The sequence below is a fragment of the Aquarana catesbeiana genome, linkage group LG01 (assembly GCF_042186555.1).
Source record: "Aquarana catesbeiana isolate 2022-GZ linkage group LG01, ASM4218655v1, whole genome shotgun sequence".
NCBI classification, from domain to species: Eukaryota; Metazoa; Chordata; class Amphibia; order Anura; family Ranidae; genus Aquarana; species Aquarana catesbeiana.
The window spans coordinates 317,958,723-317,971,993 of NC_133324.1; the positions used below are offsets into that span (position 1 = coordinate 317,958,723).

General features: G+C 43.0%; 1 protein-coding gene and 1 pseudogene across 4 annotated transcripts in view; both read right to left on the reverse strand.

The window, feature by feature from the left end:
- The window catches only part of ACACB (acetyl-CoA carboxylase beta), a 170,296-nt gene that overhangs the window by 80,685 nt on the left and 76,340 nt on the right, over nt 1-13,271 (reverse strand). For all 4 annotated transcript variants that reach the window (XM_073629848.1, XM_073629831.1, XM_073629839.1 and 1 more), the window contains 2 exons: nt 6,139-6,242; nt 1,786-1,867 (listed from right to left, as the gene is read on the reverse strand). In XM_073629848.1, coding sequence (XP_073485949.1) covers nt 1,786-1,867; nt 6,139-6,242 — 186 coding nt within the window. The remainder of the gene's footprint in view (nt 1-1,785; nt 1,868-6,138; nt 6,243-13,271) is intronic.
- On the reverse strand, nt 5,927-6,038 carry LOC141124369 (U2 spliceosomal RNA; annotated as a pseudogene).

Sequence of the window (13,271 nt, forward strand, 5' to 3'; positions counted from 1 at the left end):
GTAAAGACAAATTATCCTATGTCCAGAAATGGGAAGAGGACCTTGAGCGTACTTTTGATAATTCAGATTGGAAACAAATATGGTCAACAACAAGAACAGCTTCCCCTAATATATTGGCGGTTGAGGCTAATTATAAAGTTTTAACACGCTGGTATCTAGTACCTACTAGAGCAGCAAAATATGTGCAAAATTATTCGGCGCAATGTTTTCGGGGTTGTTTGGACCCTGGCACATACCTTCATATCTGGTGGTCGTGTCCATTAGCTCAAATATTCTGGAGGGGAATTTTTAACATTGCAACTAACCTTATTGGGAAAACAATCCCTTTCGATCCAGCAATGGCCCTTCTCAACTTAAAACTTGAATTCATAACGCATACCCAATTCAAATTGTTGGTATATCTCTTCACAGCAGCTAAACAGACTTTAGCAAAATCTTGGAAATCACCAACATTAGATATAAGTGAAGCAAAAGCTAAAATGAATTACTATATGACTCATGCCAAGATGATAGCTATAGAATTGGACACGATCCCCAGATTTGAGGTAATATGGCAGCCTTGGATTACATATTCCATGCCAACCCTAGAAAGAGTGTTCTACTGCCATGGTAGTTGTGATAACAAGATACAGGCTATATTTTAGCCCTAGTTGTTGTGGTGACTTTCGGCCTGACCTCGCGGATTCTTTCCCTTAACCTACTTCGCTTCTCCCCTTCCTACTATACTTTCTATCCTTTCTTTTCCTTATACTATATTATTCTATGATATTGAAGCTCTAATTGATATTTAAATAATAATCTCAATTATTGTCTAGAAATAGAAATAAAACAAGGCAAACGATGTAGCAGAACTTACATAACTCATTTAATTCTACTCTTTTGAAATGGACAAGGACTCCAAAGTTCTTTTTCTCTCCTATTTCTTTATTTCCTTTTAAAATATATTGCCTTGTGTTAGAATATATTGTCTTGTTTTACGATATTATTAATTAATTAACTATTCTTTAATTGTAAATGAGCTTCCTTATACTGAATGTATGTTATTATTCAATGTTATCTGTACATAATCTCCGTACTCAATAAAACTATTTTGACAAGGAAAAAGAGCAATGTTTGATATCTGGAAGACATTAACAGAGCAGTGTTAAATTAAATATGACAGACTGTCACAAAGCCAGACACTGCTAAATCTGTATTACAGTATTTAAAAAAGAGAGATTGTGCAGCACTCATGATTTGTTAAAAGAGAGCATCGTCAGACACTGTACTGCAATAAAAGTACTGCTTAAAGAGATCTCAACTGCTTTAACCTACTCCCAGGTTTGGGTCTCAGTGCATGCCTGTCTGTGACTTAAAACCAACACTGCTGCTCTCAAAGAATTCCACTCCAGGGGAACTCGTATAATTAAATGTACTTTTTATTGTTAAAAAGTCCAAAGCAATCCAACACAAAAAAAAAAATTGCACGAGTGCCCGAGTCCATGCATCATAAATCCTGACATTTTTGTTTTGTGCCCAGGCAGCCCATGTGCTGCGTACATAATTATGAATGGCTGTGTGCAGCTGTAACAGGGTTTATGGTGGTACTAATCTAATGTAGCAGTGTAGCAAACAAGCCTATGCAAAAAGAGAAAATGTTCCATTTTGTATATGCCTGTACGCTATACTCATGTTTACACAAGTACCACCTCATACCTGGTGTGCTGCAGCGCACAGCCATTCACGTCTATGGGCGGCTATATTTACAAAGCTCAAACACCCAACAAGCGCCACAAACCATTTTACCTTCAGTGTGTATTTCACTGCTTCAGAGATCAGTTCAACATCAACAATATTCAAAAGTGTAGCTGCAGGAAGGACTTGGCCTCTAAAAAAAAAAAAAAAAAAAGTGTTTTCCTTTCAATATCAGTGCTTCATGTAGTTACTACCATTAGTTGATATAAATGTACTGCACTTTCCAGAGAAAACAAGAACATAGATACAGTATCACTTCCATCTCCAGATTATGACATTCAATATATCATTAACACAAAATACATATTTTTATATGACAATGGAGACATGGGATAAAAGGATGAACTTCATATAGGTTAATTCAGGGCTTGACAAATATGCTTTGAATCTAGGAGCCACCTAAAATAGTTAGGAGCCGTTTTTGTTTTTTTAAACCACTTGCCTACTGGGCACTTCCACCCCCTTCCTGCCCCGGTAAATTTTCAGCTTTCAGCACTGTCACACTTTGAATGACAATTGCGCGGTCATGCAACACTGTCCAAAGATGATGTTTTTATAATTTTTTTTTCCACACAAATAGAGCTTTCTTTCGGTGGTATTTAATCACAACTGGGTTTTGTTTTTTTTTGCTAAACAAACAAAAAAAGACCGACATTTTTGAGCAAAAAAAAAATCTCTCTTCATTTCTGTTATAAAATTTTGCAAATAAGTAATTTTTCTTCTTCACTGATGTGCGGTGAAAAGGCTGCACTGAGGGGCATTGATGAGACAGCACTGATGAGGTTGCACTGATAAGACGGGCATTATTAAGGCTGCACTGATAAGGCTGCACTGATAAGGCGGAATTGATGGGCACTGATATGCTGCACTGATGAGGCTACACTGATAAGGCGGCATTGATAGGCAGCAATGATGGTCACTGACTGGCACTGATGGGGCTGCAACAATGATCAGTGCCCTGATTATCAGTTTAAATGTCCCCTGTAAATGGCTTTCATTTCCTCATGCTGTGACAGCGTTGAGGAAAGGAAATGCCAATAACCGGCATTTGTTTACATGTGATCAGCTGTGATTGTCCCTTAAACTCCACCTGTGATCAGCTGTGTCTGAAGGACACAGCAATAACAGAAAGCACCTGATACACGGGGGAATGGGGTTCTGGGAGGACGTTGTTGGAAGGCAACATAGTTTAATATCATATTTCTGGAGTTTCACTTCCTGGTTGATACAGACAGGTGGAATGTAACAAGCTGCACATCAAAGCTTGGCTCCTGACCAACTGGTGTGATAAAATGGAGATCCTTAATTAGCACTCTGCAAGCAAGCTTCAAAGAGAGATGATTGATGAAGTTGAGCTACAGGAGATCAAAGGGCCAACTAATACTGAAGATGACCCGAGTCACATAGCGATGATACATGGACGAATGCTGCCCCTAGAGGCCAATACAGCAGGAATATAACATATTGAGAAGGACTGCCCCGTAACTACTTTCATTCGTTAGAAACCTAAATGGGCTGGCAATGGGGTTGGTCTGGACGGTGTATGGATGAAGTTTAAAAAGTGCACACAGAAGGGAAGTCGTCCCTTTTTCCACTCTTGGCTCTTGCCTGATGGTTCTCTGAGCCTCATGGCTCTCTGTTACCATTTTGAGCCCAGTTGACGAGTCAATATCTAGAGGACAGCCTTGCGATAAGTATCTTTGATGTTCTTTTGTTATATGTTTTGTAACATCTTCCTTTAGTGTTTTCATGTTATTTATTTCCCAAGAAAATAGGAAAATGCTAAGACGTTGTTTTACTAAGCAGTGTGTGTGTTTTCATAGCTAACTTTATATCATTATGCTTATCAACAGTAACATCAGAGTTTTAATAGACTAGCTAACTATAGGAATAGAGAAGTTAATACATATATGCAAAAAATAGAGGGAATCCGTAACCACCCTTGGATAATATTTATTTTAGCATTTATTTCAGACGTCAATACACGCCCTCCCATAACTGGACAACAGCACTATAGCTGTCTTTTGGCTATATTGCAATTGGCAAGTGGGAGGCAGATGTGAATGGCTGACAAAAGCCCAGGTGCCAGGATGCAATTTCTAGTCGCCACGGCGCCTGGTATTTGTCAAACCCTGGGTTAAATACAGTAGGCTAATTGGTTAAATACAGTAGGCTTCTATGCTCCTGTGTATTGAAGTTTTAACAACCCTGTCTAGTTCACCTCCGTGAACTATAGAACACCTCCCACTTTGTTACAGAGATAAGGAGATGGGGTTGTATTCCAAAGTCCTAACACTTCCTGTCCTAGGGTAACGCCACTGCTCCCCCAAAGTAACAGTACAGTGAATGAACATTATAATGTGAATATCCCTGCGCCGCAGTGTAGTAATATTGTGGTTAGTGATTAGGCTGCTGCTAGGTATAAAGGTGTGTGTTCCTTTTGAAATTAAAACATGGAATCCCTGCACAGACTATATTCAATGCAGTGAATGTGACAAAAATTAAACAAAAATTTCCTATTAAGTTAACAATAAATTAATTCATACTAAAAAATTGCAACATTGTAAAATGAAAATTAATAAAGTTCTGTGAATTCTCTGTTCCACAATAGTCTCTTAATAAAGTGCTTTCCATGCAGTAAAATGACAAGGCGAAGAAGGTGCTGTGCTCCCCTTCCTCTCCTGCCCCCACTCACCAACTTTCCATGAAAATATTGCCTTTGGTAAAAAAGATAAGGGGTCCTTTATGGCTATATGGACAGTTCAACTCTTCCTCCCGTTTCCACCAATTACACGTTATCATGGAAGGAGAAGTAGACATTCATATCGTGATACCGTATGGATAAAAAAGATTTTATTTAAATAAAAAGGTTTACATTCAAATTGTGCATTCTTGTAACAAAGCATGTAAAATGACCACACTGCCTGCAGTTTGCGTTCAAAACATAGGAAATGACGTCACAAGAAGTCTCCATCACCATGCAATTTATAGATTTTCATTTTACAATGTTGCAATTTTTATTAGTATGAATTTATTGTTGACTTAACATGAATTTTTTGTTTGATTTTTGTCACATTCACTGCATTGAATATAGTCTGCGGAGGGATTCCATGTTTTAATTAGTGAATGAACATTGTCTTTTTTTTTTTTTAGCCCTTGGCGTGTGAAACGCACTCAAAAACTTCACCCGGTGCCAAAAAAATGAGCACACACACAAAAAATGAAACACAAAAAGGTGCAACGGGTGTAAACAAGCCCTCTAAAAACAGAGAGCCTTGGCCTGATCCCCCGGGGCGTTAGGCTCCAGACGGAGACTGGGGTACTTTACACTTGGTCCATATGGCCGAAACCAGACGGACCCCTTTCTCTGGAGGGTCTGCCGAAACAGACCCACCCAAGAACTTGGTGGGGCTCCCCCGAAGGGAGACCCCATGAAAGAGGGCGAACCAAGCCAGAAGGCCATGTCCACCCCCTCCCAAGACTTTCAGGGCAGGCCCGAGGACCTGCACCCCACCAGTCACACGTGCAAAAACCGTGTACAAACATAAAAATACAAAAAGTGACAAACAAGGGCTTAAATAAAAGAAAATGGGGAGAAGGAAGTTGAGAGGAGAGTGAAAAGTGGTCATTGTGTGAAACAATGACCAGGCCCTCCGGCCAGGAAACAAAAATTCCTCCGGTCCCAGCCAAAAGGCCCTGCCCAGGAGGCAGGTGAGAAAAAAGTGTGGTATGGTGCAGTGACCGTGGTGCCATAGATCAAAGTGACCCTCACTCACAGTGATCTTACGGCACCCCTGGACTGCCACTCCAGGGGCACATACACCATGGGCTTTTTTCCAACCCTGGCCCACAGCCAGACCGGCGTAGCCACCACTCCTACCAGGAAGGCCTGGAGCTCTGAGAGCTTAGGGAGAGCCCTGGATGCAAGGGATCAACTACCACTCCCATCGCTCCTATCCAATTACATTCAAGAAATACTAACCGCCCCCTGGTGGGAAAGGGGGGCCAGTGTTCTTTCTCGAAAAACTGACAGTGGCAAGAACCGCACCAATCTAGGCCAGAAGGCCAGGGACCCTACCCTTCGGCCAGACTGGTGCAGCACCCATCCTCACCAGGAGCACACTTCTGGCTTGCTCAGACACAACCAATTATCAGCCTCTATGACCAAAGAGCGCCGACGTGGCTCCTACCGAAACAGACCATCCAGGTACAATTACACCATTTGGGACTAGCATAGCGCCTCCTCTGGCAACTGATAAGAACAGATACTACACTTGATCTTAGCCAAAAGGCCGAGAAGCAAACTTCCTGAACCAGTGAGAGAACTCAGGGCAGGGGTCGGCATCAGTTCACAGTGGATGAACATTGTAACTCTAAGAGCACTTTAAGCAGGCAATACAGTACCTTTCTAAAGAGTGAAGAAACTCATTCATACATGTTTGAAAGAAGGCATCAGCAACATTGAGAGCCCCACAGACCACACCAAGCATTGTATCTGGTTTCTCAGCCTTAGAAAAAAAAAAAAAAAAAAAAAGTTAAAACAATAAGGTACATAAAACCAAGTAAAGTAAATTATTGCCTATATACATCTATGAACATATTGTCATTCATATCAAAGTCAGACCAACTTATTGGATTTTGCAGATCCACAGGGGAAGATAAAATAGTATGCAGATGACACCCTATTGTTTTTATAAGATACCTCGTCGTCATTAGCCACGGTTATGTCCCTCATTACCACCTATGGCTCATGTTCAGGATTCACTATTAACTGTGACAGGTCGGTCCTGTTACCAGTAGACCCTGTTCCAACTACACTCACTTCAATAGCATCTCAAATTGCAGTGGTTACATCTTTTAAATTCTTGGGAATTGTGGTTACCGCGCAAGTCCCAGATTACGTGATGAGAAATTTGACCCCTTTACTATTGGGATGCTTTAAGCAAATGGGTAAAACTTGGAGTAAGCTTCCCCTGACAGTAATAGGTAGAGACAATCTTGTAAAAATGGTGTGCATGCCACAATTGCTATACCTTCTCCATATTTGCCCTGTTTGGCTTGCTCATTGTCTCTTTTGTACAATTGATTCCCTTTTCAGGGTACTTATTTGGAGGTACAGGCACCCTAGAGTTTGGCTCTCCACACTGCAATTATCTAAAGATTGGGGAGGTCTAGCAATGCCTAATGCTAGATTTTATTTTCTAGCATACCAAATGCAACACTGGCATGGTTGGAATAACTTAAACTTGCAAGATCGCATTCAGAATGCTGTCCTGTCTCAGTTCCCAGGAATTCCACCTGTCCAACTGATAGTGGCACAATACAGTGCCTTGCAAAAGTATTCACCCCCTTGGCATTTTTCGTGTATTGTTGCCTCACAACCTGAAATTAACATGGATTGTTTGAGGATTTGCATCATTTATTTTACAGAACATGCCCACAACTTTGAAGATGTTTTTTTTTTTTTATTGTGAAGCAAACAACAAACAGGACAAAATAACAGAAAAAGTCAATGTGCATAACTATTCACCCCCCTAAAGTCAATACTTTGTAGAGCCACCTTTTGCAGCTATCACAGCTCCAAGTCACTTTGGATAAGTCTCTATGAGCTTGCCATATCTTACCACTGGGATTTTTGCCCATTCATCCTTGCAAAACTGCTCCAACTGCTTCAAGTTGGATGATTTGCGCTTGTGAACAGCAATCTTTAAGTCTGACCACAGATTTTCTATTGGATTGAGGCCCGGGCTTTGACTAGGCCATTCCAACACATTTACATGTTTCCCCTTAAACCACTTAAGTGTTGCTTTAGCAGTGTGTTTGGGGGTCATTGTCCTGCTGGAAGGTGAACCTCCATCCTAGCCTCAAATCACACACAAACTGTTAAAGGTTTTGCTCAAGAATATCCCTGTATTTAGCACCATCCATCTTTCCCTCAATTCTGACCAGTTTCCCAGTCCTGACTGCTGAAAAACACCTGCCACCACCATGTTTCACTGTGGGGATGGTGTTTTTTGGGTGATGTGACGTGTTGGGTTTGCGCCAGACATAGTTTTCTTTGATGGCCAAGAGGTTCAATTTTAGTTTCATCAGACCAGAGCACCTTCCTCCATACTTTTGGGAGTCTCCCACATGCCTTTTCGCAAACTCAAAATGTGCCATTCTGTTTTTTGCTGAAAGTAATGGCTTTCTTCTGGTCACTCTGCCATAAAGCCCAACTTTATGGAGGGTACGGCTTATTGTCGTCCTATGTACAGATACTCCAGTCTATGCTGTGGAACGCTGCAGCTCCTCCAGGGTTACCTTAGGTTTCTGTGCTGCCTCTCTGATTAATGCCCTACTTGCCCGGTCCATGACTTTCGGTGTGCGGCTGTCTCTAGGCAGGTTTGCTGTTGTGCCATGTTCTTTCCATTTGGTTATGATAGATTTGATGGTGCTCCTAGGGATCATCAAAGATTTGGATATTTTTTTATAACCTAACCCTGACTTGTACTTCTCAACAACATTGTCCCTTACTTGTCTGGAGAGTTCCTTGGTCTTCATGGCAGTGTTTGGTTAGTGGTGCCTCTTGCTTAGGTGTTGCAGCCTCTGGGGCCTTTCAAAAAAGGTGTGTATATGTAATGACAGATCGTGTGACACTTAGATTGCACACAGGTGGACATTATTTCACTAATTATGTGACTTCTGAAGGTAATTGGTTGCACCAGGGCTTTTTATGGGCTTCATAACAAGGTGGGTGAATACATACGCACATGCCAATTATCATTTTTTTATTTCTGAAAAATAGGATTTTTATAACAGCTTACCTGTAAAATCCTTTTCTTTGAGTACATCATGGGACACAGAGCCACAGTATTTATCGAATGGGTTATATAGGCACCTCTAGGTGATGGACACTGGCACACCCCAGACAGGAAGCTTAGCTCCCTAAATAACCCCTCCCCTTACTGGGAGCACCTCAGTTTTGTAGCAAAGCAATATACGTGTATTAGAAGAGGGGAGGGACCTCTGTGTCCCATGATGTACTCGAAGAAAAGGATTTTACAGGTAAGCTGGTATAAAAATCCTATTTTCTTTTTCGTACATCACTGGACACAGAGCCACAGTATTTACTGAATGGGATGTCCCAGAGCAATGCTATCTGAGGGGAGGGAGACACAAACAAAAAGTAGGGTGCAATCAGACCTGAGGACCTTATACTGCTGCCTGCAGCACACTGCGCCCAAAGGCGATATCCTCATACCTTCTCTCATCCACCTGATAGAATCTGGTGAATGTATGGACTGAAGACCAAGTTGCGTCCTTGCAGATTTGAGCCATGGAGGCCTGGTGATGCACTGCCCATGAAGCACTAACAGCCCTGGTGGAGTGCGCTTTGATTTGAAAAGGTGGAACTTTCCTCTTCAAACCATAAGCTTGAATAATTACTTGCCGAATCCACTTAGCAGTAGTAGATTTCGACGCTGCCTGTCCTTTTCTAGGACCTTCAGGTAACACAAACAAAACATCCGTTTTCCAAACCTGAGCAGTCGCCTCCAAATAGATTTTGACCGCTCTCACTACATCCAGAGAATGTAGTGACTTTTCTTCCGTAGAACAGTGTTCTAGAAAAAATGAAGGCAGGTCAATATCCTGGTTTAGATGAAAACCTGAAACCACCTTTGGTAGAAAGCTAGGATGTGGACGCAATACTACTCTATCCTTGTGAATGATTAAATATGGCTCTTTACAAGAAAGAGCTGCCAATTCTGATATCCTTCTTGCAGAGGAAATGGCTACCAGAAAAACTAGCTTCCTTGTCAAAAGGACCAAGGGAATGTCGTATCGGCTCAAAAGGCTGTTTCTGTAATGCCGACGGAACTAAATTCAAGCCCCAGGGGTTCAGGGGTGCTCTAACAGGTGGATTAAGCCGCGTCACCCCCTGTATAAAGCTTTGGACCAAAAAATGCGAAGCAAGCGGACTTTGAAAAAATACCGATAAAGCCGAGACCTGGCCCTTGGACCATTTGCAGAAAAGCAAATAGGTTCTACCTATGACATACTTTCTGGGATGCCAACCCCTGTATTCACACTAGGAAACATATGCCTTCCAGACTCTATAATAAATGACTCTGGAAGCTGGCTTCCTTGCATTAATAAAGGTAGATATCACTGAGCCTGAAAGCCGCCGATTCTTCAGAATGTGGGTTTCAATAGCCAAACCGTTAAATTTAGTGTTTGTAAGGTAGGATGGAACACTGGTCCCTGCGTTAGCAGGTCTGGATGTGGTGGTAGGGTCCATGGGGGCCCTACCGCCATCTTTACTATTTCTGCATACCAAGATCTTCTGGGCCACGCTGGGGCCACAAGAACCACCAACTTCTTTTCCTGCTTGATCCTGCGAAGAAGTCGTGGTAGCAGCAGAATAGGAGGGAATGCATAAATCAGTGAGAACTGATCCCACGGGGTCATCAACGCATCTGTGCAAGTGGATCCCTTGTTCTTGACACAAAATTGTCGATCTTGTTGTTGAACCTGGACGCAAACAGATCTACGTCCAGGATCCCCCATCTTTGGCATATAGCCAGGAAGATTTTGGGGTGAAGAGACCATTCCCCTGGGAACAACTGCTGGCGACTTAAGTAGTCCGCCTGCCAGTTCTCTACCCCTGGAATGAATATTGCCGATATGCATGGCACATGCTTTTCTGCCCAGGTTAGGATCTGGTTTACCTCTCCCTGGGCTGCACGACATCTGCTTCCCCCTTGGTGATTGATATAAGCCACTGCTGTGGCATTGTTTGATTGGATCCAGGACAACCCTGCAACCTGAATTTCCAGGCTTTTTGGGCTAGGTACGCTGCCCGAACCTCTACAATGTTGATGGGTAAGGTACTCTTGGTTCTGGACCATTTCCCTTGGACAGTCGTCTCTTCCAGAACTGCTCCCCAACCCAAAAGGCTGGTATCTGTTGTTACCACTTTCCAAGTAACTGGTAAGAAGGATTTCCCTTTTCAGCAGATTCTCGGGTATCAACCACCAACTGAGGCTCTGACGCACTACTGGCGATAAACGCATCGGAAAATCTAGCGCCTAGACTTTATTGTTCCAGGCAGACAGGATACTGTTTTGCAGTAGTCTTGAATGAAACTGAGCATAGGGAACCACTTCGAATGAAGCCACCATCTTTCCCAACAACCTCATACAAAGGCGACTAGAAGGACCCTTCTTCGCCCTGATTACCTCCTTTATGGTGCTGATTTTTGCCTAGGGTAAAAACACCATCTTCTGGGTTGTATCTATAACCAGACCCAAGTACGCTAGTCTTCTTACTGGTTTTTAAAGAAGACTTCTCTAGGTTGAGGACCCAACCTAGGTATTCCAGGCAGTTCACTGTGGTGACCAAGCTTTGGTCTAAGCGGGCTACCGACCGGTCTATTAAGAGCAGGTCGTCTAGGTAAGCTATAATCGTTACACCCTGGGCCCTTAATCTGACCAAAGGAGGGGCCAGGACCTTTGTAAACACCTAAGGTGCAGTAGCTAGACCGAAAGGTAGAGCTACAAACTGAAAATGAAGTTTTTCCACTTCGAAACTCAGATATTTCTGATGAGCGGGGAAAATAGGTACATGCAGGTATGCATCCTTGATGTCTATTGATGCCAGAAGTTCTCCTCCTTGTAGGATGGAGACTACTGATTGGATTGATTCCATGCGAAAAGATCGAATTTTTAGGAACTGGTTTAGATCTTTGAGATCTAGAATGGGTCTGACATCTCCATTTGGCTTTGGCACAGTGAAAAGGTTTGAATAAAACTCCAACCCCTGCTCTTCCATGGGAACCACCATGATTACTTTTTGCGACAAGTCGCTACAACGCTTGAAAGAGAGACTTCTTTTTCTCTGGGTCTTTGGGAACATTTGATTTGAGGAAACGAGGAGATGGGAATTCTCGGAACTCTAGTTTGTAACCTAGAGTTATTGTGGAGACCACCCATCTGTCCTGAAAAACTTCCTGCCAGACCTTTGAGAACTGTAGCAGCCTTCCCCCCGCTCGAACAAGCAGGGGCACCCCTTCATAAAGAGGCTTTAGCATTCTGTCCTGTAGATTTCCTCCCCCAGGACTTCTTTTGTCCCTGGGGTTGACTCTGAGTTTTACCTCTTGAACCTGACGGTGGAGGCCGTCGTGAATGCCTGGAGGCTGATGCCCCTGGCACTGGAGAAAGAGCCCGTTTAAATGAGAGACCTTTACTCCTTTTCTTAACTGGCAAAAGGGTTCTTTTCCCACTTAAAATCTTTTGGATATAATTGTCCAAATCATTCCCAAACAGCCTTACACCGCGAAAGGGAAAACCAGCCAGGAGCTTTTTAAATGGCGCTTCGGCTGACCAATTTTTCAACCATAAGATTCTATACATATGCACCAACCCAAGCGTAAGGCGAGAGGTCTGAAGGATAGAATCTCAGATTGCGTCAACTGCAAAACACAAAGCTGCTGGCAGCTCGGCTAACTCCTAGGCCTGTTGTTCAGGGAAAACATTGAGCACATACCCCAATTGCTGCCAATGCAGGTTGAGCTACTGAACCTGCCAAGGAAAAAATGTTTAACAGGAATTCCAACTTTTTATTGATTGGATCCCTAAGCATTTGAGCGCTGTCAACAGGAAAAGTCAAACTTTTATCTACAGAGGATACAGCAGTGTCAATTGCTGGTATACCCCACATCTTTGTAAATTTTTGCTCCATAGGATAAAGTGTTGAAAAATTTTTAGGAGGGAAAAAAAGATTATCTGGGTGATCCCACTCAGAATAAATAAGCTTTTCCAGCAATGCATGAACAGGAAAAGCATGCACAGCTTGAGGAGGCCTCAGTGAACCCAAAGAAGAGGGCTTTTCAACTGACTCAGTTACAGGTAACTTAAATGTGGAGCAGACCATTTCAGTAAGAGAATGCACCAGAAATTTCTCAGCCAGTGAAGCTGAAGAGGGTCCTTCCCCACTTGATTCCTCAGAAGAGGAGTCAGTCTCTTCCCGGTCCCCTGAGGGGGATTCGTCTCCCCTTTCCCAGAGTTCCTCCATTTGAGGGTCCTGGGTGGTAGAAGGGGACCTAATGCGTTTTCTTCCACTTTGTGAAGATGCGATTAAGGCCACTAATCTTTCCTCCAATCCACTCATGGCTGAGGAAAAAACTCCTGAGTAGTATATACAGGGGCTGAAATGCAGAAGCATTTGCAGCCCCTAACCCCAATGGCTCACTCTGACCAGCCTCCCTAGGTCATTTAGGGGGAGATGGGGTTGCCAAGGGGGGTCCTCAGAGCCTGAGGGAGATCCCTTTGAGCCCCTATTTTTCGGGGTATTTGTACCTCCTCTTCATCCCATAGCGCTAAGCACAAATGCAGAGGTACTACCAGAAATGCACCCACTGCTGAGCAAAATAGTTCAGCAACTGCCGCTGCTATCAAGGCTCAGTCTGATGCTAAGTAAACGTGCCTGGGAGTGCCTGTGTCACCCACACTCACATGTCATCCATCTGCTCTGTGTCCCTCCTTTGTCCTTGCTGT